The following is a 21984-nucleotide window of genomic DNA, read 5'->3' on the forward strand; positions in this document are numbered from 1 at the left end:
AGGACAGATCGGTCAGAAGATGACTGACCAGGTATGTCCACTCCTGCAGTCAAGGAGGCAGGGCCACCTTCGTGGTGGAAAAGCTCTGTGAGATGGGAACCCTGTTCCCTGGGGCTGGGCTTCCTGGCGGAGACGGCTGGGATTCCGGAGAGTGCTCCCCCAGAAGCCAAGAGAAGGGAAAAGACCCCTGCGAGTCCTGCCTTCTAGGGTTTCTTTGGGGCCTCCATCAGCCACTGCCTCGGAAGCAGCCACACCGTTGTGGCCTGGGCTTCTGGGAGAACAGCAGTGCTGCTCCAGGGAGCCCCCTCAGTGGTCCGGGATGTGCACGTGCTCCCCCTCCAGCCCCACTCTGGGGAAAGACATACTCTGGCCGGGGAAGGAAAGAATGGGGTTAAGGCCTCCACCCTGGGTTCCGGAGAGGACAGTGACCCACCTAAGCCCCCTGAGCCAAAGAGGCCCGGGCCTTGAGATCCCAGACCACTCATCCCAGGCTTTTCCCGTTCGTTGGTTAATACTGGCATGTTCTGGAGCTGTTTTAGGTCCAGAGCAAAACCGGCTGCAGCACAGAGTTTTCCTGCACATGTCCTGCCCCCACACGCGCACAGACCCCCTTCAGAGTGGCCCATGTTGTATAGGAGCCTGTGTTGACACGGCCTGGTCACTCAGACCTGCAGTTTACAGTAGGGTTCCCTCTCGGCGCTGTGGACAAGCGTGTAGTGACACATATCCGTCAGCACAGTATCGTGCAGATGTTACCGTGTCTCCTGGGCTCTCCTCACCGTCGTGGAGTTCCTGGGAGGGCAGGGCGTTCGAGAAGAGATCACAGGCTGTTTGCTACCCCAGGCCTGTCCCAGGGGGCAGCGGGGACCTAGCAGAAGACCTAGGAGGTGGCTCAGGGTGCTGGGGGCCTGCGCAGGGGTGGCACTGTTCTCCTCTGTCCCTCAGGCCGCCGCCACCTTCCAGTGTCCCCCCTTCCGGGGCAGCCACTCCCTGTGGGCAGCGATGGGGTCTCCGTGCTGCCCAGGGAGACGCCCAGGAGCTCTTGTCAGGGAACCGTCCATATTTGGAAACAGCTCGGTCATGGGCAGAAAAGAGAATCAGTGTCAGATCACTTTGGGGGTGGAGGAGGCTGGGCGTGGGATGGGGACGGAGACAAGATCCTGTGAAGTGTACGTTCTGAGAAGAGACTGAAGGCAGGGAGTGGAGGCCCAGGCCCTGGGTGCTCCGAGGGCTGTGCTCCCTCAACACTCGTTTAAATGATAAGTGAACGAACCAACGAACGAGAAAGAAAACGAGTGAGCTTTTTATCATTTGGCCGTGACTGTCGAGGGTCACTCAAGGGTGTGGTGCCCACTTAGTGTGACTGACATGTCAGCACGGTTAAGGGCAGCCATGAGTAGCACCGACGTGCAAACGCCACTGACCCGTGACGGGGAAAGGGGCGCAGCGGCCATCCGCAGGTCACCGTGACGCGTGTATCTCAGGATCCCTCTGAAAGCGGAGAATGCCAGACCCCCAGCCACGCCAGTAGTCCTGCTGGATTTCGGAGACCCTAGACGGTGTCTGTGCTCAGCCGGGGCTTCCTTGGCCTTTTCTGCAGGGTGATTTTCACACGCTTGTATATCCTTGTTTCGTTTCTCATCGTTAAATTTTTCCGTCAAACATCTGTGTAAGTGTGGGTCACTGTCTGTCAGGCCCTCCTCTCGGGGAGCATGTTGGCTTCTCCTTAGTGTGGTGCAGGCTTCTCGAGGCCAGACGTGAGCAGGGCATTTGCCAGGTGCCCAGGCTGTCTGGCTCTGTGCCCTGTCTCCTCCCCCTCCCATCCTGCTAGGTGCTCATGACTGAGTTCTCTCTTGTCTCCTCCGCAGGCTGGTGGTTCGTGAGCACCTCTGAGGAGCAGGGCTGGGTCCCTGCCACCTACCTGGAGGCCCAGAATGGTACTCGGGATGACTCAGACATCAACACCTCCAAGACTGGGGAAGGTAAGGGCCTGCAGGTTCAAGGGGAGGGGAGTACTGAGGCACGTGTGGGAAGCGGGCTGCCTCGAGGTCTTCCTGGATTGGTGCCCACCCCATTTCTGTCCCTAGGAGTGAACCCAGTTCTTCTGGAGGTAGCTTTCCCACTCTTCTCCCTAAAACCATCAGAATCCCTGAAGGGAGCTGGGCCATGTCCCAGCCCCTTCCCTTGGGACGCCATCTCACTGAGGCCAGCCCACAAGCTCACCTCCCTTCCCAGGTCTGCTTGCCCTGCATGGGGCACAAATTAGAGGGGAAATTTCCCTGGAGTGTGAATCTCAGGCTTGGGCAACTTTGGGGCAGAGACCGGAGAGAACAGTCTTAGGACTAGACCCCAAAGCTCCCTTTCCCCGTAGAAGCCCTCAGTTCCTCTGGGGGACCCCACAGAGACTCCCACCTTTGCCTTCCTGACCCCACACCATGCTCTCTGCCACAGGGATGACCCCAAGGGCCGTGTGCACACAGCTTCTGTGCTCTGGGTGTCTGTTATCCTGGGCAACAGTGCAGACACAGAGAGCAGGGCTGAGTCATTTCTCAGCATAGCAGGAACCACAAGGTGGCCCTTGCACCACTAGCCCCTCTGATTAGCTCTGGCCTGGTGGGTTTTTTTCTGGTGTTTTCTCATTGCGTTCCAAAGAGCCTTCCCCTCTCCCCGCGCCTCCAGGCCAGCGCTGGCCTGGTCAGCCTATGTGTGGACTCAGGAATCCGCCAAAGCAGGCTACCTGAGCCCAGTGAGTCTGAGCCACCTCCAGGTCCTAGCTGCCTGCTCCTGATATCTCCCAACCACCCCTCCCCCCATGTCCTGGCAGGAATGCTCGCCCTAACGGTCTGTAGGGATGGTCCAAACGGGCACATCTGAGAGCCAGGGCATTGGAGGCCTGTCACCTGGCACTCAGGCTACCTCCAGGCCTGCCCCCCCATACACACCCCCCCTCCATTCCATGCTGCCCAGGCCAAAATAAGCAGCCGGCCAAGCAAGCACCAGCTCCCTATTCATCCTTCCCCCAAATGTCCGTTACTGCGGGCGGTTGGAGCCCCACCCTTCCTCCCGTGTCAGTGCTTTATTTCAGTCCCTTGACCGGTGCTGCAGCCCCTGCAGTGCCTGACAGGCCTCCAGGGATTAGGCTCCGTCGGGAAGGGCGGGCATGTTCCAGCTGGGTGTGCGGCCCTTCCTGGCAGCTCTGGAGCCCTGGGGCCGAGCCTGCACCCGGTCTCATCTCCGGGTCTCTGCAGTGATGGAGGATTGTAGCCCCTGAGCTCCTCCTACCCACTTCCACATGCTGGGGTCACCCTGGGGTTTCTCAGAAATAACAATCCCCAGGGTGTAGAATAGTGTGTGGCCTGGTTCTTGAAAAGCCTTCCCCACCATCCTAGGAGGCATTGTTATAATCCCCTTTTTCCAGATGCAGGAACTGAGGCTTCCAGACCGTTAGCCACATGCTTGTCCTCGTAAGGCTCGAGCCTCGGTCAGCTTCCTTGGCCCGGTGCTCTCCACCGCTGTGCTCTATGCCTGTCCATGAAACGTTTTGCTTGTAAGCAACTCTGAGAGGGGGTGTGTGTGTGTGTGTGTGTGTGTGTGTGTGTGTGTGTGGAATCGCAGCCCCACCTGAAAAGACTATGCCACGAATGTCAGGGCAGAGATGTCAGGAGATGGAGGAGGGGACACCAAGGAGGCGGGAAGGAGCAGGAGAGGTGTGTGTGCACAGAAGCCTGTCTGGTTTGAAGAGACAGCTTTGTGGAGGACTTTGACCTTGCCGCAGGAAGACTCAGGCGGCCAGTGCAGGTTTGTGTGTGCGGGCCTGTGCGCCCAGCAGGACCCTCTTTCAAACAGGTTGTGCGGCATGCTTCCGGGAGGACCTGTGCACCCGTCCCCCCAGCGGCGTTCGGGCAGCTGGGAATTTTGTCACTATATCTTGGGCATCTCCACCCCGCTGGACAGGAGGGCTCGGGGCTCAGTCTCCCAGCCCAAGGCCCCAACATTGTGGTGTGTCCTCCGGTCCCTCGGTACCCACCTCCATGTGGCTAAAAGATTAGCCCACCCTGGTCCCCTGTCTGGCGATCTCTACTCCAGGCCTGTTGCCATCCCATCGTAGGTCCCTGAGCCCTGTGGATAGAAACTGGAAGGCTTCATCCCATCAGATCTCCCCTAATACTTATTTTTTATTGCTCTGGGAAGAAGAGACAATTGGCTGTTTTGGTTTATTTCTGTTATCAGACATTCTGGCATGTGGTCGTATTCCTCTGAAAGGTTAGCAGTAGGATGTAGGAGGACCGGGGTGGAGGTTGAAGACCCTCTTACCCACTGATGAAGAGGAGGGCCCAGCCCAACACTGGTGAGATACTTTCGTGAAACACTCAATCCATTGCCTCTCAGAGGTCCAGAGAGGTGTCACCTCCAGGGAGCCCCCGGGTCTCTGCCAGTGCGCCCGTGCCCTGGAGCCTTCCTTTCTGGTGGGTTTGCATCGGCATGAGCCTCTTGTTGGGGCCTTTTCCCTTGTTGGTGGGCAAAGGGGCGCAGGGTCAAGGGGGGAGAACATCATCGGGCCAAGAGTCTGGGCTCCAGAGCCGTGGGCTCCCCAACACTTAGATCTGTTACTCAGAGGGTTTCTTAACATGCCTGTGCCTCTGGCTTCATGTTTCTAACATGGGGATGGTGCCGACAGCGCAGGGCTTTGTGAAGCTTCAGCAAGATGGTCCTCGTACATGGTCGAAACTGGAGAAATACCACTGTTACTGTTAAGGGGGCCCCAGCCTGGGCGTCAGCCGAAGCTCCTCGGCCCACAGGGAAACCACAGAACACCCCCGCCCGGGAGGTCAGCTGTCAGAGTCCTTCCCAGTCTGGCCTCAGACAGGACCTTGTTTCTTTTCCACAGAGCCTATTGAGTGCCTTGTCCCCTCCCGTGCCAGGGCAGGTGGTGTCAACCCCAACAACAGCTGAAGGAACAGGTTTAGAGAAGGACAGAAGCCTGTCCCAGGTGACACAGTAACCTGGCAGTGAAGCCTCACCTGAGTCCATACCTCCAGCCTTTTGTCCAGGCCTCCTGCTTACAAGAAGCAGGTCAAACAAGACAGCCCTCCCCGCCAAGGAAAGCAAATACTTCCCAGGAGGCTTTGGTGGGGCTTGCCTCAGGTGTGTCTGGACAGCTTTCCTTTGACTGACTGCTGGCCTCCCCGGGGTGCTGTCCCAGTCTGGGGTCCAACCCACCTGGGCATCCCGGAAGAAGCCAGAGGGCTTGTGGAGCTGGGCCACGGCCACCAGAACAGCAGCACAAGATGCCACCGCAGAGAGGGGGGACCAGGCAAAAGGGGTCTGCAGCACTGAGAAGCTGAGAGGTGGGTCCCCTGTCCTTGCAGATCCAGTGGGCAGTGGGCAGTGAAGGAGCAGAACCAAGGCCCGAGGCACCCATCCCTGTGTGCATTTCACTCTGCAACATTTCCTAGCTACCGGCCATGTGCCAGGCCCTGTGCTGGCCCCCAGGAATGCCTGGAGGGCCATCCCTGTGTCAGGCTGGGGCCAAGGACCCTTTTCACCTTGCAGGTGCTAGGATTCAAAGTTCTCAGCCCGTCCCAGGCTCACGGGTATAAACCGTGGCCTCTCCCCAGGGGGCCAGTGCTGTCAGCGGGCAGATCTGCCCCCGTCCAGCAGGGGCACGCGGTTCCAGGGCTTGGTCCTGGCGATGAGGACCTGCGAGCATGAACCTTCCTTCCCACCATCCCTCCCCTGCCCCATCCCATCTCATCCTCATTTCCATTCTCTCCGCCGGTTCCGTCGGCTGCGTGTTCCATTGCCATCTCCCACACCAGTGTCCAAGAGACGCAAGGCCCATCTGCGGCGTCTGGATCGCCGGTGGACCCTGGGCGGGATGGTCAACAGGCAGCAAAGCCGAGGTGACGGTGGGAGCCGGCTTCTCTTGACCCGCAGCTGCTGCCTCTCTCCCTCTCGCTCGCTCGCTAACGCCTGCCTCCCCTCTGAGCTCTGCTCCTCTGCGCCCTCTGGCCTTCTCACCCAGATTCAGCAGCCAGGCTTTCTCTCACCTTCTGCAGCTGGGGGGCATCGGGGAGGAGGGCACAGGGGGCTGCCTGGAAGTTGGGGTGGCTTTGCCGACATCCTGTGGGTGGGGGTCATGGGACTCACGACGTGACTGTAGGGGCAGCTGGACTTAGAAAGGCTCCCTTTGCCCTGGAAGCTGCAGATGGAGAACTGGGGGTGCGTACGTCTCTGCAGCACTGTCCCGCTCGCCCCCACCCTTCATTGCCCGCTTCCTCTGAGGAGGTGTTTCCTTGGCCGGAGCTGGACTAGCAATTACTTAGGGACAGAGTAGGAAGAAGGATCAGCCCACAGCCCTCCTCCTTCAGCCAGCTCCAGGGAAACGAGAAAGAGAGTGAAAGCCAGTCCCAGCTCGGTCCCAGGGCACGGCCCCAACCAGCTCGGAGGGCGGCATTTGGTTCAGCCAGGAGCCTCCAGCGTCTTCAGCACTAGGTTTTGGCACTTTGTGAGGGGCCTGATCAAGAAGGTTCCAGGGAGGCCCCTGGCCTGCCGTCCAGGCTGATGGGGAACCAAGGCATTTGTAGGATTAGGGCCTTTCCAACATCTAGGAGCTTGGGAAGCAGGGAGATTAGGGGTGGGCCTCCAGACCCCTCAACGTCTCCAGAGCCTGCAGGCCAGCAGCGGCCCACGTCCTATCTCGCAGAGAACACAGCTGGAAGGGCGTGTTCCAGAATAGCAGGGATGCCCCGTGACTCTCACCCCCACTCCCAAAGCTTGTTCCTGAACACCTCTGACACCATGTCTTGGTATCTGCCCCAAGCCCCGGGCAGCGCAGGCCTGGACACTGAGGCGGCCCCCGCCTGGGGCTGGCTTGGCGACACACTCAGAGCCCTGGCGGTGGGAGCCCAGCTTATCCTGAGGGTGGAGCAAGGGTTGGACCCTGAGGGCTGGTGCAGGGCAGGAGGCCAAGTCATAGAAACAGCAAGAGCAAGCTTGAACGTCAAGCAGAGGCACCCTAGACCTAGGAGCGGTGGGGCAGCGTTGCTGGGGGGCCGGGCTGAGCAGGGCCAAGCCCCGAGCCTTGGCAGCAGAGAAGAGTGGGACGCTGGCCTGGAAAAACAGCAGAGACAAAGGTTTGGCCCTCCCCCATCCCCTCCAGCATCTGCTCCAAACACCATCATACACCGAGCCCCACACACAACTGTCTCCACAGGCTCACGGCCACTCACAAGTGACGAACGCTCCCGCCCGTGCACGGCCCGACGGCCCCTCCAGCCTGCACGCAGCCGCTCACACGCACACACGATTCCACTTGTGCAAGCACATGTAGACCGTTCCACACACGCGCACAGTCACAAGTGCCCCAGCAGGCTGCTCACGGCCATGACGCATGTATCCCTCTGCAGTGATGCCCGAGTACACGTACGCTTCGTACGCAGCCTCATGGCAGCCCCCCTAGCACACACGCAGTGTATACATGGACACACGTGCCCCGCGAAACGCGTAGTTCTAGAGACAGCCATACATAGGCAAATACGTAAGTGAACACAAGCCCACAACTTCTCGCCCTCTCTGTCTCTCCAACAAGAGACCTAAACAGCATTATTTCCCAGTCTTAGCCCTGAGTTAAATCAGGGCTAAGTTAAATCAGGCAGCCAAGACAAACTTGCAGAAAGTTGGCTGGGAGAAACTCCGCTGCTACCAGCAGAGCTGAGGGGGGGAAACAGGCAGTGGGTCATATATAACTAGACGAGAGAGAAGCCGTGCTTCCCCAGGGCCTCAACTCCCCAGCCCCTCCGCCAACAGGCCTTTGGAAGGGAAAGGCCTCTTGCAGTGGGGTTGGGTAGGTTGTGGGGGCCGGGAGGGGAGCCAGGGAGACTGCTGACGGAGGGGAAAGCATTTGAAAGAGGAGGCGTCTGTGGTTTGGAAACTGCAGGGCTCTCCGGCCCCCATCTCCAAAACCAAAACAGGCCTGTCCACCTCCCCCAGCCAGCCACCCACCCACCCACCCCGTGGGCGGCCTGGTCAGCCCTCCCTAGGGCGAAGTTGCCACCAACCTTTGATGGCATGTCAGAGTGACCACGGCCTCTGTGCTTCCCAGAAACCCTGAGGTGCCCCCCAGAGCTTACGGAGCCTCTCTCCTCCACTTTGATGCCACAGGGTCTCTTCTGGAGACCCGAAGCAACCCGAATAACTCAGCCCTCACCCCGAGACCATTTCAGTCTGTCCGGGCATCCTCCCTCCTGGTCTCCCCCCACCCCTGCCCCCAGGTGAGGTTGTGGCCCTGGTCCAGTAGAGGGGCCAGCTCTGCTGCTCCCCCCGGGAAACCTGGGAGCTAGGAACCTGAGACCCACATGGCACATGTCCACTTGGAGGTAAGCCACGCCTCCACCACCTAAGCCACCCCTGACAGAAAAGTAAGCCCCCACCGAGACCGATTGGAGAGTTGCCTTCTGAATGCCCATCGGTTGGAAGCTGTACGGTGCCAGGGCAGGACAAGCCTCCACGCTGGCCGCAAACTCCCAGACATCTGCGTTCAGGGCAGCCTGAGGGCCACCAAGCCCAGGGCCTTTTGCAGAGCAGCTCGGCTTCCCTGGGTAAGACGGAGGTGCTTGGTTCTGCCGTCCCTGAGAGAGTCAAGGGAGAGCAGGACTCTTACGTGGCCCTTGGTGCTCTGTGCTCAGCGCACACACCGGGGGCTGCAGAGGCTGCTGCTCGGGCCTGGTGGCTCCGGAGCTCGAGCCCGCACGTCCTGGTTGAGGCCCTGCTCACTGCCATGCAGCAGGGCAGGGCCCCTCTGATCTTCCTGAGAGAAGGACTGTAATTTTTCCCTACAAAAGCAACTTTGCCTAGGAAAACTTTAATGATGGCTTTCTGCTGGAACCACAGGCTTTTAAAAATAGCCCAGCTGAACAAAGGCAAAATGTGGAGCCCAGGCCTCGCCTCACCCTAACCTCAGAACTCTAGATCCCCAGGGCCTGGCGCTGCCCTTCTGGCCACGGCCTGGGCCAGGATTGACCGTGCCCCGCTGGAAAATGGAGTGGGACCAGCAGCAGGCAGGAGCGCGGAGGGCTGGCCTGCAGAACACTGCACTTCTCAAAGGCCCAAGTCAGAATCTGGCTGGACAAGGTTCTCAGGCAGTCTTGGCAGCTCTCCTCAGCATGGTGGCAGGGGAATCTGAAAGCTTCCAGGACTTAGTCGATGGTGAGAAAGGCCTGCCTCTGAGAAGAGCTCGCCGTCGAGAAGAGCACGCGGAAGAATGGTGAGGCGCCGGTGGGTTGTCACCTACTTCTGCCTTTGGTGGCCTTTTGGACTCGGCCAGGCCCGTCAGTGCTGCCCCTGCAGCCCAGCAGGGAAGCCGCCTCCATCCCGGAGGGAGCTGCTGCCTCGGCCCAGCGCAGGGCTACAGATGGGACCCCCGTAATCCAGAGTGAACAGATGGCCCTCCTGCCGCGGGGGGTTGGGGTGGCAGCTGCCCCCGTCCCCACTCCTGCCAGAGGCTCAGACCAGGCTGCCCGTCAGAGTCCCGCTGAGGAGTCCAGGAGCTGCCATCACAGTGGGGAGCTGGGAGGAGTGGGGCGGGCATCTGAGAACCCGGCCTGCTGCTATTTTGAGCTCCTAGAAAGCCTCCCACTTAGTGCCCCTGTTCAAACAGCCTTGCCCTTCAACGACGCACTGCCTAGTCCCTTTGGAGTCCCGACTGTGTGCCAGGCATGGGCTGGAGGGGACAGCATGAGTTTGGGGTGACCCGCTCAAAAGGTGTGGCCAGGGGGCCAGTTCCGTCTAGCTCAGCTCCTCATTCTCCCACACGGTGGGGGTGGGGATGTGGGCTCATTCCTGAGACCTGTGTGTTCCCCTGGGGAGGCTCTCCGCCCAGGAGGCGGGGTGTCCGTGGCAGCCGGCTGTGGGACACAGGAGAAGCACCTCCCTGGAAGCCTGAGCTGGGGCCCAGGTGGAGGCAGCAGGGGCGCTGAAGGAGAGAAGCCGGAGAGATCCAGGAAGCCAGAGCTGTCCCCACACCTGTCCTCCCAGGCTTTTCCTGAGTTCCCGTAGAGCACCTCCTTCCCGGTATCTGGGGAGACCCTGAGCAAGGCTCGTGGGCAGAAGGGACCCTGCAGCAAGCAGCTCCCCAAGCGGGCGCCGCCAGGCCGTGCCGTCGGCTCAGCGTGCCGGCCCGCTTGGCCCTCCGGGAGGCCCTACCTGGTGGCTGCACTCGGCGCTGCCATCCATCCTTTGGCCGCCAGACCCTTGTCTGAAAGCACATGTAACCGTTCCCACAGAACACGTGTTCCCCACAATCCCCGGGGGGAATGACCTGATGAGGTGATCAGATTAGTGGTCAGAGGGAGGCTTCAGCAACGAGGTGCCCCTGGAGCTGCTGGAAGGTCAGGGCAGGACTTCAGGGGTAGAGGTGGGGGAGGGACTCAGAGAACCACTCTGGGGCACGGATGGAAGCATGGCATGTGCAGGGAAGGGGAGGACATGGGGGGGTGGGAGCGCCAGATGTCCCAGGGACTTCCTGACTCACGCCCCATGAGGGGCAGGTTCCTCTAGCTGTGCCGTCTGCCCAGAGAGCTTTGGGGACCCTGAGGACCCCGGGCCCCAGCACCCTGGCTGCTGTTAGGAGGCTGGGAGAGCCAGCACTAGACTGCCAGGGCTGATCCAGGCCGCCTGGGGCCCTGGCTAGCTTCTGCACATGCTGGGGGCGGCATTGAGGCAGCGGGCTGAGCAGGGCCAGGCCAGGGAAGGAGAAAACAGGAAGGAGGCCCCGCACTCCAGCCCAAATAACCATGCCTCCTTGCTTCGCTCCCTGCAGAGGAGAAGTATGTCACTGTGCAGCCTTACACCAGCCAAAGCAAGGACGAGATTGGCTTTGAGAAGGGCGTCACTGTGGAAGTGATCCGGAAGAATCTGGAGGGCTGGTGGTACATCAGGTAGGAGGCTTAGCAGAACAAGGAGCTACCTCTGCCCCCCGCCCCGGCCCCGAGCGGCAGAGCCGACTGCAGACTGCAGAGCGGCCATGGGCGCCAGCAGCAGGTAGACGCAGACGGCAGCTGTGCTCCCGCAGCCCGGCCTCGGCTGCTTCAACCGCATGGCTGAATGGCTCGACCAGAGCGCTCATCTTGCCACTTCTCTCCCGGGACACGTAAAGCAGAGCCAGCGTTGCGGCCAGCGGGGCACAGGGGCCCTGGCTCGGCTTGCAGGCGGTGGTGCAATCCCCAGCCCGCTCATCTGCCGAGAGGGTCCTGCACATCTGAATTTGGTTTTCTGTGCCCGGCCTTGGCTGCCCCGTGTGCCCTGTCGCTCAGGCCGCCCGAAGCGCTGGCATGCACAGGCCTTGTTGAGGTCCCGGCGGGCAGCCCCCGCTGCCCACAGCTCAACACTGGGGGCCCCAGATGCCAGCTTGGCCCCGTCCGTTCCCCTCTGCAGGGCTGGCTCATGGGGTTGCAGAGCCAGAGCAGAAGCGAGTTCAGAGGCCTCCTCCTCCTGCCCCTCCCTCCTGCAAGGCCTAATCGCATTTCCCAGCCGAGAAACCCATTTGGGAGTGTGGGGAGGGGAGTGGGAAGCTTTCTTGGCAGTCCTGGAAGCAAACTCAAGCCTGTGGGCTTCACTCCCCTCTCCCCTGCCAAGTCCTGCCCTCTAGTCTCCTCTGCCCTGGAGCTCTGAGGCCAGCCAGCACCCTCCCAGGGGGGCCTTGTTTGCAGGAAATGTTTTTGGGTGCTTTGGAAGCGGCTCAGCTGTGGTGATTTTGCCCAGTTTCTGATAGTCCCGTATCCGTGGGCTCTGGGGACCACTTCCTCAGCCTGTCACACCTGGGAACCCCAGACCCACTCCGGGCAGGATGTGTGCTCTGAGCTGTCTCCCATAGTGGGAACAGGACTGACCCAAGGGACGTGGGCACTCAGGAGACCGACGTCAATCCGTCGTGGTGTCAAGATTGGGCTGTGCTGACAGGTAGGGTGAAGGTCATTGGCCACATGGGATTCAGCCTTAATGTGACGTGACAAGATGTAACCACCCCTGCCCTTGGCCCCATGCACACCCGTCAGGAGGGCTGAGGGGTCCCTTTCTGCTCTGTTGGGTGAGACAGGACCAGGTGCCTGGACATATGTTGCCCAAAGCCACTGCCCCTAGACTTTCACATTCTCTAAGAAACTGGACCCAACCCCAAATAACTAACAAGATCCCTCCGAGCTGTCTCTTCTAGTCAGCTCTAGTCCCCGTGGCCTGACCCTTTAGCTAGTGGGAGCTTCAACTGAGAAAACCCTCCTGAAAAGATTCCACCGTAAGAAGGCTGCCAGACACCCCCTGAAATATGCCATTTCCCACCATTCCAGGCTCCATGTTGATCCTCATTTCCTGTCTTTCTTCTCCCCTCTCCTCTCACACACACATACCCTCCCTCTCTCTCCATCCCTCCTTTTCCAGTCTGCTTCCCTCTGGAGTCATTCTGTGCTCCAGAGCTGGAAAGCAGATGTGAGCAGAGTTGGACCCAGACACACACAGCCGCTCCTGATTCCCCTGCATCTCTCTGCCCGGAATCTAATTTTATCCATGTAACAGCAGAGGAACACAACAGGGCTCGAAATGGGAGCACTCGGGGCAGTGAGCAGGCCTGACCATCACTCCCCCGAGACCCCACTCCCCATCTCCCCAGTGTTCTCATGGAAAAACACCTGCAACAGCCGGCAGTTCTTCTTCATCCTTGCTCTGAGATGTGGGAGCACCAGGTTCTGGGCCAGATGCTGCCAACAGCTAGCCTATGGCCCTCTGCTGCTTGCTTTGCTTTTCTGAGCCTTGGTTCTTGGCTCATCTGTAAGATGAGGCAGCTTTACAACTTTTGTTTCCATCTACCCCTGAAATTTCTGTGCTTCTCTCTGCACCCATTACCTTGGGAAGCCAGGCTCTCTTGACTTCCATCCATTTGTTAACTGATGTCTGCCTTCCAAGCCCCAAACAGGAGCGGGGGCCAGACAGGTGAGCTTGGAACAGGCTGCCTGTACGTTCTAGTGGTGTGAACATGAGAAGCCACCTCCTACCTAACCTTTCCAGCAAAGCTCAGACATGCTGATAGAAACTTTAGCTTTCACATTCCTTTTTCTCTCACCTAACGAACACCCAAGAACAAGGTCAGATCAGGGAGGCAGGGGAGGGGGGATTGTCAGACATCTGGCATGGAGGAGCCATTCCAAAGAGCCAGATGTATCTCAGGGAGCAGACAGGGACATTGCAACCCAGACTCAGGGGCATTGGCCAGCAACTGCTGGACCAGGAAGTAAGCTCTTCATGGGCTTAGGGAGAAGCTCTCAACACCATGGGGGGGGAAGGAAAAAGCTTCTCTTCAGAAGTCATCAAATCACCTCAAATTAAGTCAGCCCTATCATTTGCCTTTTGCTCTTGTTCATGGGTTTTGTTTTCATTTTGTTTTGTTTCATTTTGGTTTTGTTTTTCCGTACCAAAGGCTTTCTTTTTATCCAGTCGTGTGCTTTTAGTCTTTCCATTTATGGTTTTGGCTTTTGGAGTCCTATTTAGAAAGATTTTCTCAACCCCCAAAATTAAGCAAACGTTCACAACTCACATTTTTTATTTTGCTCTATGGTGTGAGGCCAGGATCGCACGTACTTTTCCTAATTGGGTAATCGGTCATCTCCAAGTGGGTTATTGATACCTCATCCCTACCTGACTTATTTGAAATGTTACCTTTTTATTTTTTTTAGATTTATTTATTTATTTGAGAGAGAGAGCAAACGCACGTGCACGCACAGCAGGCGGAAGGGCAGAGGGAGAGGGAGAAGCTGAGCAGCGAGCCTGATGCGGGGCTCGATCCCAGGAGATCATGACCTGAGCCCAAGGCAGACGCTTGACCCACTGAGCCACCCTTGTGCCCCAAAATGTTACCTTTCACGTCAGTCTGTTTATGGACTTGTTCTGTGAACTTGATCCATCCGTCACCCCCACAGTAGCACCGATACCTTACCCACTGGATCACTCTTTATGGGCCTCTTCCTATTTGGTCTTGATATGTCTATCTTTCCGGAAAAATTTTTGCAGCTACTCTATCCCTATAGTTTGCAGGAGAAAAAAAAAATTGAGCTCCAGGGTAGAGACTGGGAAGGGACCAGAACTTGGGGCTCCTACCTTCTTTTTTGTTGTTGTTGTTGTTTTTTAAGATTTTGTTTATTTATTTGACAGAGATAGAGACAGCCAGCGAGAGAGGGAACACAAGCAGGGGGAGTAGGAGAGGAAGAAGCAGGCTCGCAGCGGAGGAGCCTGACGTGGGGCTCGATCCCAGAACGCCGGGATCACGCCCTGAGCCGAAGGCAGACGCGTAATGACTAAGCCACCCAGGCGCCCCTGGGGCTCCTACCTTCTCGTGCTACCTCTTCGCCTCTCCAATAAGGCTTCCCTTTGCCAGGGGGCATCCAACTAATGCACCATATTCCCACCTGCTCCTGTCTTCTCTCTAGACTTGCCCTCTCTGTTGTGATGTAGCAGGCTACTGTGAAGCCCACCTTTCGGGCACCTCAGAATCTGAGGAATCTTCTAATCCTGATGTCCCACATTTGCCTGACTTTGCAGAGCACAAGAGCCCACACCAAGAGGGATCAGGCAGAGAACAAGGAGACAGAGAGGAAGAATTGGTGTCCTAGATGTCTTTTGCACCTGCCCTCAGTTCCACTCCTCTGCAGAGTAGTGGAATGCCTGGTGTCTCGGAGAACACAGTAGAAAAGGCTCAGCTGGGCCAAGCCAGACGGAGCCTGCGGTGTGAGGTCAGGCAGCAGTGCTTGGGTGATGCCATGTCCCGCCCCTCCCCACAGGTACCTGGGCAAAGAGGGCTGGGCGCCAGCCTCTTACCTGAAGAAAGCCAAGGACGACCTGCCAGCGCGCAAGAAGAATCTGGCAGGCCCGGTGGAGATCATCGGGAACATCATGGAGATCAGCAACCTACTGAACAAGAAGGCGTCGGGGGATAAGGAGACTCCGCCGGCCGAAGGCGAGGGCCCTGGGGCCCCTGTCACCAAGAAGGAGATCAGCCTGCCCGTCCTCTGCAATGCGTCCAATGGTAGCGCCCTGGGCGTCCCTGAGAGGAGCGTGTCTCGGCTGGCTCAGGGCTCGCCAGCTGTGGCCAGGATCGCCCCGCAGAGGGCCCAGATCAGTAAGAGCCTCCCCGACCCCCGCGTCCTCCCTGCGCCGCTCTTCAGAAAGCGGTCACAGGGTGCAGGGACCCCCGTATCATTTTCTTCCTGAGCTATAGACTGACCCCGACCCTAGCCTCACTCCGTGAACTTGTTTCATGCTAATCGTGAGTAGACAGAGCAATGCCTCACGACTCTTGCACTGAAGTCAATTACAAGAATACAGAAGCTGGTGGCATTCCCTCCCTCCCTAGGACAGAGCCAGGAATGGTCACTTTGCAGATCAGTGTATCCGCCCCCCTCCCCAGCCGCAGGGAAACGGGGCCCCTTGCACAAGGCTGCTTTATAGACCGACAGCCAATAGAACATCTTTCGCGGCCTTACCCTTCCTCCCCTCCTTCCCTTTCGCCTCCCGCCAGTTACTAGAAGCCTAAAAGGCTTGGAAGGAACGGCTTTACCTCTTCCCAAGCAGTTTTAGCGGGCATTCTTTAAGAATATCCTCCATCCATACAGGAGAGACCAGCTACCTGGCCCCCTCCAAATCTCTGTCCTTCTCTGGCTCAACAGCATCTTCAGGTCAAGGTTAAACTGTCCTGTGTTACAAGAGACCAGCTTCTGTTTATATCCAGCCATACTTAAAAACTGGCGGAAAGCTGTTTTTTAATTTAGTTCTAAACTTGGTTTTAAGTTAGCTCTTATGCTTAAAACCTTTTGGGCAGTCAGGACGTGTTTCTTGGGCGCCCACTCTTGCCTGGCATCGTGCTAGCTTCTAAGGATTTGGTGGTAAGCGAAAAATAGACACTGTCTCTGCTCCTAACTTTGAAAATCTGATAGAGCTACTTACCCTTTCTCCTGAAAAATGCCTCTATGTCTGTACATTTTGAAATGTGCACGTCATTTTAGAGGGTTCATGATACCCTGAAACACAGCCAAGGCAACATAAAGGTCTGTGGTTTCCCAGGGAAGAAAATATAGTGCCTGAGAGCCTGGGTCCTTCCAGAATGTGGGACAAAACCAGAAACTTCCCAGGATCAGGAGGTGGCCATACCTGGGGAAGGCAGGTTCCAGCACTGTTGCCTGTTGTCTGGCTGGGCTTTCTGAAGCCATGTTTCTTGTTCTAGGCTCCCCAAACCTAAGGACAAGGCCTCCACCTCGCAGAGAATCCAGCCTGGTATGTGCACTGAATTTCTCCTCCGTTCTCCTCCTGTCCCTGGGGGTGCACCATAATGGCTGCAGTTCATCGGTGGTCTCATTTCAGTGCCTGTCCGTCCAGGGGTTTTCCAAGGCCCTGCTGAGCTGCCAGCTTTGTGGGGCCAGGGGCAGAGAGGAAAGCCTGGGGATCCCAGCCATCCCGGAGGCTCGCTGGGACAGTTTATATTCAGAAACGCACTGCGCTCCAAAGCTACAGCAATCCCTCCCAGCCACTACACTGGCAGACATAAACATTTAGACTGGCCAGCACGAGCGTCCGGCCAGGGCACTGCCAGGGGCTGGAAACGGGGCGGCTGTCCATGTGCGCCTGGAAGCCTTTCAGCTCTGCCTTCCTGGCCCAGGAGTATCCAACGGCTGTGGTGGCTGCCAGAGCCCGGGAGGGCAGAGGGCAGCCCGGCGAGCACCCTCCACGGAGGGGTCAGTAGCCTGGACTGACATGTGCGGAAAGCTAGAGGCTCAACTTGCTGGGGTCCCTGGCTCCAGAGGTGGGGGTCGTGTGCAGACCATCAGGGAAGCAGATATGCTCTCAGGGTACTGGGCTTAGGGTGGCGGTGATGCTGGTGGCAGGCCGGAAGCCCTGGTACAGAGAACTCCCCTCAGGGGCAGTGGGGTGCAATGGAAAGAAGGGGGCTTTGAGCCTGCCGGGCATGGATTCATAGTCCACTTCTGACACTTGGGAATAGCGAGACCCCGGGCAAGACCATTACCTTCCTCGAGCCTTAATTGCCTCATCTCTAAGATGGGAACAGTGGCAGCCATCGCCTAGAGCTGCGGGAAGGAGGAAATGGGATGGGCTGTGAGGGTTTCTATTTCCTGAGTTAGGGACTGCCTGCCACTCCATGTGGAGAAAGGTCTCTGAAGTCTCACTGGGCTTAGTGGCAAGGGTCGCTGTGATCTGTGACCTCTGCCCTGGAGAGGGGGGAGCAGCGTCCCTGGAAGAGGGGGTTTTGAAGCTTAGGCCTGTGGGGATGAGACCACTCCTGCCCCCGGTCAGAAGCCCCAGGGGAGCTCCTATGTCATTGTCCCCTCGAGTTTTCCGTGACTAAATGGTGAGTTCTCCTGTCCTCCTCTCTCAGCCCCACCGGATTATTTTCAGGCAGACTCCATTTTGGCAAGAATGGGGTCATTCCTTCCACACAGACCAAATGTGGGGCTTGCGGCGCGGGGCTGCTGTTTCCAGCTAGACGCGGCTGAATCCCACCTGGCCAGGGCGGGGGCGGGGGGGGGGGCGGTGGGCAGGGCTGGGGCCTGGGCCACATCTGCTCACACACGCCTGCAAGGGCCAGGCCCCAGGGCAGCGCAAGTGCACTGAATTGTACCCCGTCCCTCAAAACCAGCTTCCTCCTGCCCTTTACCCACTGCGACCCAAGGCAGCTGGGCTGCGACTGGCAGGATTAGGACAGGCCAAGCCGTGAGGGATGCAGAAAGTTCCAAGGAATAGGGTGGTTCTAAAACGAAGGAATGGTCAGCTCTAGCTTCTATTGTGGAGCTCTTCCTGTGTCCCTGGCTGGACCAGAAGTTATGTATATATCTCAGTAATCCTCTTCATGACCCATTTTACAGATGAGGAAATTGAGACTCAGAGAGGTCACAGGCCTTGCCCAAGGCCACACAGCTGGTGCATTGCCGAGCTGGGATTGGAGCCCACGTGTGTCCAGCTGCAAGGCAGAGGTCTTTTGAGGTCTTCCTGTTACACCACAGCTGCTTCCCTTTCCCTACCCGCTCCCCCTCCCCCCCACACACACTTTTTGTTTTGCTTTAACCCCTTTGTATGATACTGGGACATACTGAAAGTAAAGGGGCAGCACGAAATCCATTTGAACCAGAGTAGAGACCAGATGAAACTAGGATGTCCGCTTCATGGGGGCAGGGGGGCTGTCCTCTTGGTTCACTGTTAAACACCCAGTGCCTTAGACCAAGGTCTGGCACCCAGAAGATGCACAGTAAATGTTTATAAAGTAACTGAACAAGGCTCAGAAGTCATGGCTGCAGCCGATTCTAAATGTCCTCGTCTGGCACGTTCCACCCTGCCCACAGAACAAAGGGTCTCGAGTTTTGTTCAGCGCTTGCCTGACCATTTGGCATCAGTGCAGTGACCCACCAGGGGCTCTCCCCACCCATCTCCACGCCCCCTTACACCCCTGCCCCCCTCCCCAAAGAGATGCCAGACGTCATCCCTGTGGCCCTTCACCTCGACTTAAGGACGTGGCTCTCCTGCCACAGGGCAGCTGGCACAGGCTTTGTTACAGTGACCTCTCTGCTTTTTCATTTTCATCTGGGGACCTAGCCGTTGAAGCATCTATGGACCTCCAGCGATGTCGGGGTGGAAATTACTGTTACTAACTGACATTTCGGTAGCTCAGAGGAGTTTCGAGGGAATCATAGGTAGTAGTGGAAAGCCTGCTCAGGAGAACAGTCTCGTGCGGGAGACAGCCTGAGCCTCAGGTGATAGATCCTTCCTCAGGCTGGCTGTAAGACCAGCCGGTGTAAACGCCACACTCTCGCCCTTCTGATCCGTGGGTTTTGCTCACTGAGCCCTTCTCTGCCTCAGGGGTTCCAGCTGCCGAAGCCGCCAGAGCCCCCTTCTGTCGAGGTGGAGTATTACACCATTGCCGAATTCCAGTCGTGCATCTCTGACGGCATCAGCTTTCGGGGCGGACAGAAGGCGGAGGTGAGTCTCAGGCCATGAAGTTGAGGCTTTTACGTCATGCTGCTCGAAGACCTGCCACGTTTCCCATTTACACCTTGCTGGCTACGTGGCAGGGGGGTGGGCAGGAAAGATACCAAAGCAAGCCCCCCGGGGATAAAAGTTTGCCTTAAGCCAGTAAGTGCTGCAGGACCAGAATCCAGGACTCCTGTCTCCACCCAGCACTTCCCTCACGGCAGCATTTCCCAAAGCATATGGCGGCACCGGTAATGGAGGCGCCTGGACACAAGGGGCTTCTGTGGTTGAGTAGGTTTGAAGTTGTGTGGTTCATCGCAGAACTTGTCAGAGTCTATGTTATAAGGATGTCACTGTGCATCTCTAAGACGGGACTAGAATATCAGCGTTGCCCAGACCCCTTTGGCCCCAGCACACTTTGTCTCCTAGGAGCACCTTGGGGGCCGAGATTCTGAAGAACTCCCATTAGCGAGTGCTGCTGTTGAGAGAGTGTGGTCCATGCAGCCGAAGTACTAAGGACCTGGGTTCTGGCCACGTCCACACCGCAGGTGCCTCTGGCCGTTGATACAGTCACTTCTCTCCCCCGGCTTTGATTATTTGTCTCTGCCAAGTGGGGTAACAGACCCTGTGGTGCTCCCCCCTGGCCTAGCATTTATGAGACTCTACTTTGTGGCTGTTGCAGGGGACAGAGCTCTGTGATGCGGGTCAGTTCTCTGCAGTGGCTCTGTGTAGTAATGGGGTTAAATCCAGTTAACACCCGTACAACTGTCGGAAGAGCCCTCAGGCAGCCTCCGCCTGTGGAGATGATGTCCCCAGCGTGAATGTTTTCAATCACATGTCTTGGATTTGGAACTAAATTTCCAAGACAAATCATTCTGTCAGTGGTGCGGAGGTTTCCAGAAGAGCCTCCAAAGCTCGCCATCTAACCAAACTGTCATACTTAAGATCTACCCAAGCTGAAATTTTAAGTATGGGGTGGGCAGGGTGAAAGAAGGACTATAGAACCAAAGGAAAGAGAAAGGGCTTTCCTTTTTGGTGGGGGCTGTGGGTCTCAAGCAGAGCTTGCCTTCAGCAGTCTCTCTCTTCCTTCCCTGCCCCTCTAACCCTGGTGCCAGTTTTTTTCATGCTTCCCCACCCCTTCCCTAGTACCTCTTTCTCCAGGAGAGTCCCACAATCCAAAATTATCTTCCCTTTACGTTCCCCAGCCCAAATACAGCAGCACAACCAGCACCACACTCCTGGCCTTTACCTGGTCTTAAACTGCAGTTAAGAAAGAAGCTCCCTGAACTAGTTTATACTCACATGGAAATGACTGCAAGACCCTCATCCTTCCCACCGGAAACTGTTTAACCCAAAGAAATCCTTTCAGCCAGTGGGATTTCACTGGAATCCCGCATGCAGTGAAATGACCACGGGCAGTGGGGACACCAGGGAGGTGCTCTGCAGGAAGGCTCTGGGCTCAGGCCATACCTCCCAGTTCAGCTCACTTGCGTCTTCCCATCCTCTTCTGACCTCAGACACCCTTTCCAGGGTCACGAACAGAGGACCTAGCAATACCGGGGGTAGGATGAGGAGCAGTGGAACGGCATTTTTTTATACCTATGGATCCTTGGCGAGTTGGGTTCTATAGGGACTAGAAGCGATAGGTCTTCTAAGTGCATAGCCTAGGAGGAGAGGAGGGGTCTGCGGACAAGGCTGGCTTGGCCAGGGTGCTGATGGAGACTTGGAGGACCAGGGGAGAGGGTCTTGGGGAGTGGGAGGTGATAGGGACCCAGGTTTGAATTCCAGCCTGGCACGTATTACCCTGGGCCACTTAGCAGTTCACTTGGCTCATCTGTGAAATGGAGACCCTGTGTCCTAGCCTGGCACATCGTGTGAAGGGTGGAGCTCGAGCCTGCCAACTCACCGGCCTGCCGCCCTCTCTCCCCTAGGTCATCGATAAGAACTCGGGCGGTTGGTGGTACGTGCAGATCGGTGAGAAGGAGGGCTGGGCCCCTGCGTCGTACATCGATAAGCGCAAGAAGCCCAACCTGAGCCGCCGGACGAGCACGCTGACCCGGCCCAAGGTACCCCCGCCAGCACCTCCCAGCAAGCCCAAGGAGGCCGAGGACGGTCCAGTGGGCTCTGCGGAGAGCCAGGACTCCCCGCCGAAGCTCAAGTACGAGGAGCCGGAGTATGACGTCCCTGCCTTTGGCTTCGACTCCGAGCCGGAGCTGAGCGAGGAGCCCACAGAGGACAGCGGCTCAGGAGACAGGCGGCCCACCCAGGCCCACAGGCCCTCACCCGCCGCCTCGCTGCAGCGGGCCCGCTTTCGGGTGGGTGGCTCTTCAGAGGACGTGGCCCCGGAAGAGGAGACCATCTACGAGAACGAGGGCTTCCGGCCATGCGCAGAGGATGCTCTGTCAGCCCGACGCTCCTCCCGGGACAGCGACTCCCCAGGGGGCTCCCCTCTATCCCTGGCCAGGAAAAACTCCCCCAAATCAGGCTCCCCCAAATCGTCATCCCTCCTGAAGCTCAAGGCGGAGAAGAACGCCCAGGCGGAACTGGGGAAGAACCACTCCTCGGCCTCCTTCTCCTCATCCATCACCATCAATACCACCTGTTCTTCCTCCTCCTCTTCCTCCTCCTTGTCCAAGAATAGCGGCGACCTGAAGCCCCGTTCTGCCTCGGACGCAGGCATCCGTGGCACCCCCACAGTCGGGCCGAAGAGGGATGCTGACCCAAAGGCTGGGCCGACCTCGTGTGCCCGGGCCAAGCCGTCTGTCCGGCCCAAGCCGTTCCTGAACCGAGCAGAGTCCCAGAGTCAAGAGAAGATGGACATCAGCACTTTACGGCGCCAGCTGAGACCCACGGGCCAGCTCCGGGGCGGTCTCCAGGGCTCAAAGAGCGAGGATTCAGAGCTGCCCCCCCAGACGGCCTTCGAAGGTCCCAGTGAGGGGCCCAGAAGAGGCTCTGCTGACCTCATTACCC

At 57.9% G+C, this 21984-nt stretch overlaps 1 protein-coding gene across 1 annotated transcript in view; it reads left to right on the forward strand.

Annotated features, from left to right (window-relative positions):
* The window catches only part of SH3PXD2A (SH3 and PX domains 2A), a 230524-nt gene that overhangs the window by 199980 nt on the left and 8560 nt on the right, over nucleotides 1–21984 (forward strand). The window contains 7 exon segments of the mRNA XM_026494048.4: nucleotides 1869–1982; nucleotides 5820–5903; nucleotides 10820–10937; nucleotides 14823–15160; nucleotides 16262–16311; nucleotides 18904–19023; nucleotides 20946–21983. Coding sequence (XP_026349833.1) covers nucleotides 1869–1982; nucleotides 5820–5903; nucleotides 10820–10937; nucleotides 14823–15160; nucleotides 16262–16311; nucleotides 18904–19023; nucleotides 20946–21983 — 1862 coding nt within the window.

Source organism: Ursus arctos, unplaced genomic scaffold (genome assembly GCF_023065955.2).
Source record: "Ursus arctos isolate Adak ecotype North America unplaced genomic scaffold, UrsArc2.0 scaffold_7, whole genome shotgun sequence".
Classification (NCBI taxonomy): domain Eukaryota; kingdom Metazoa; phylum Chordata; class Mammalia; order Carnivora; family Ursidae; genus Ursus; species Ursus arctos.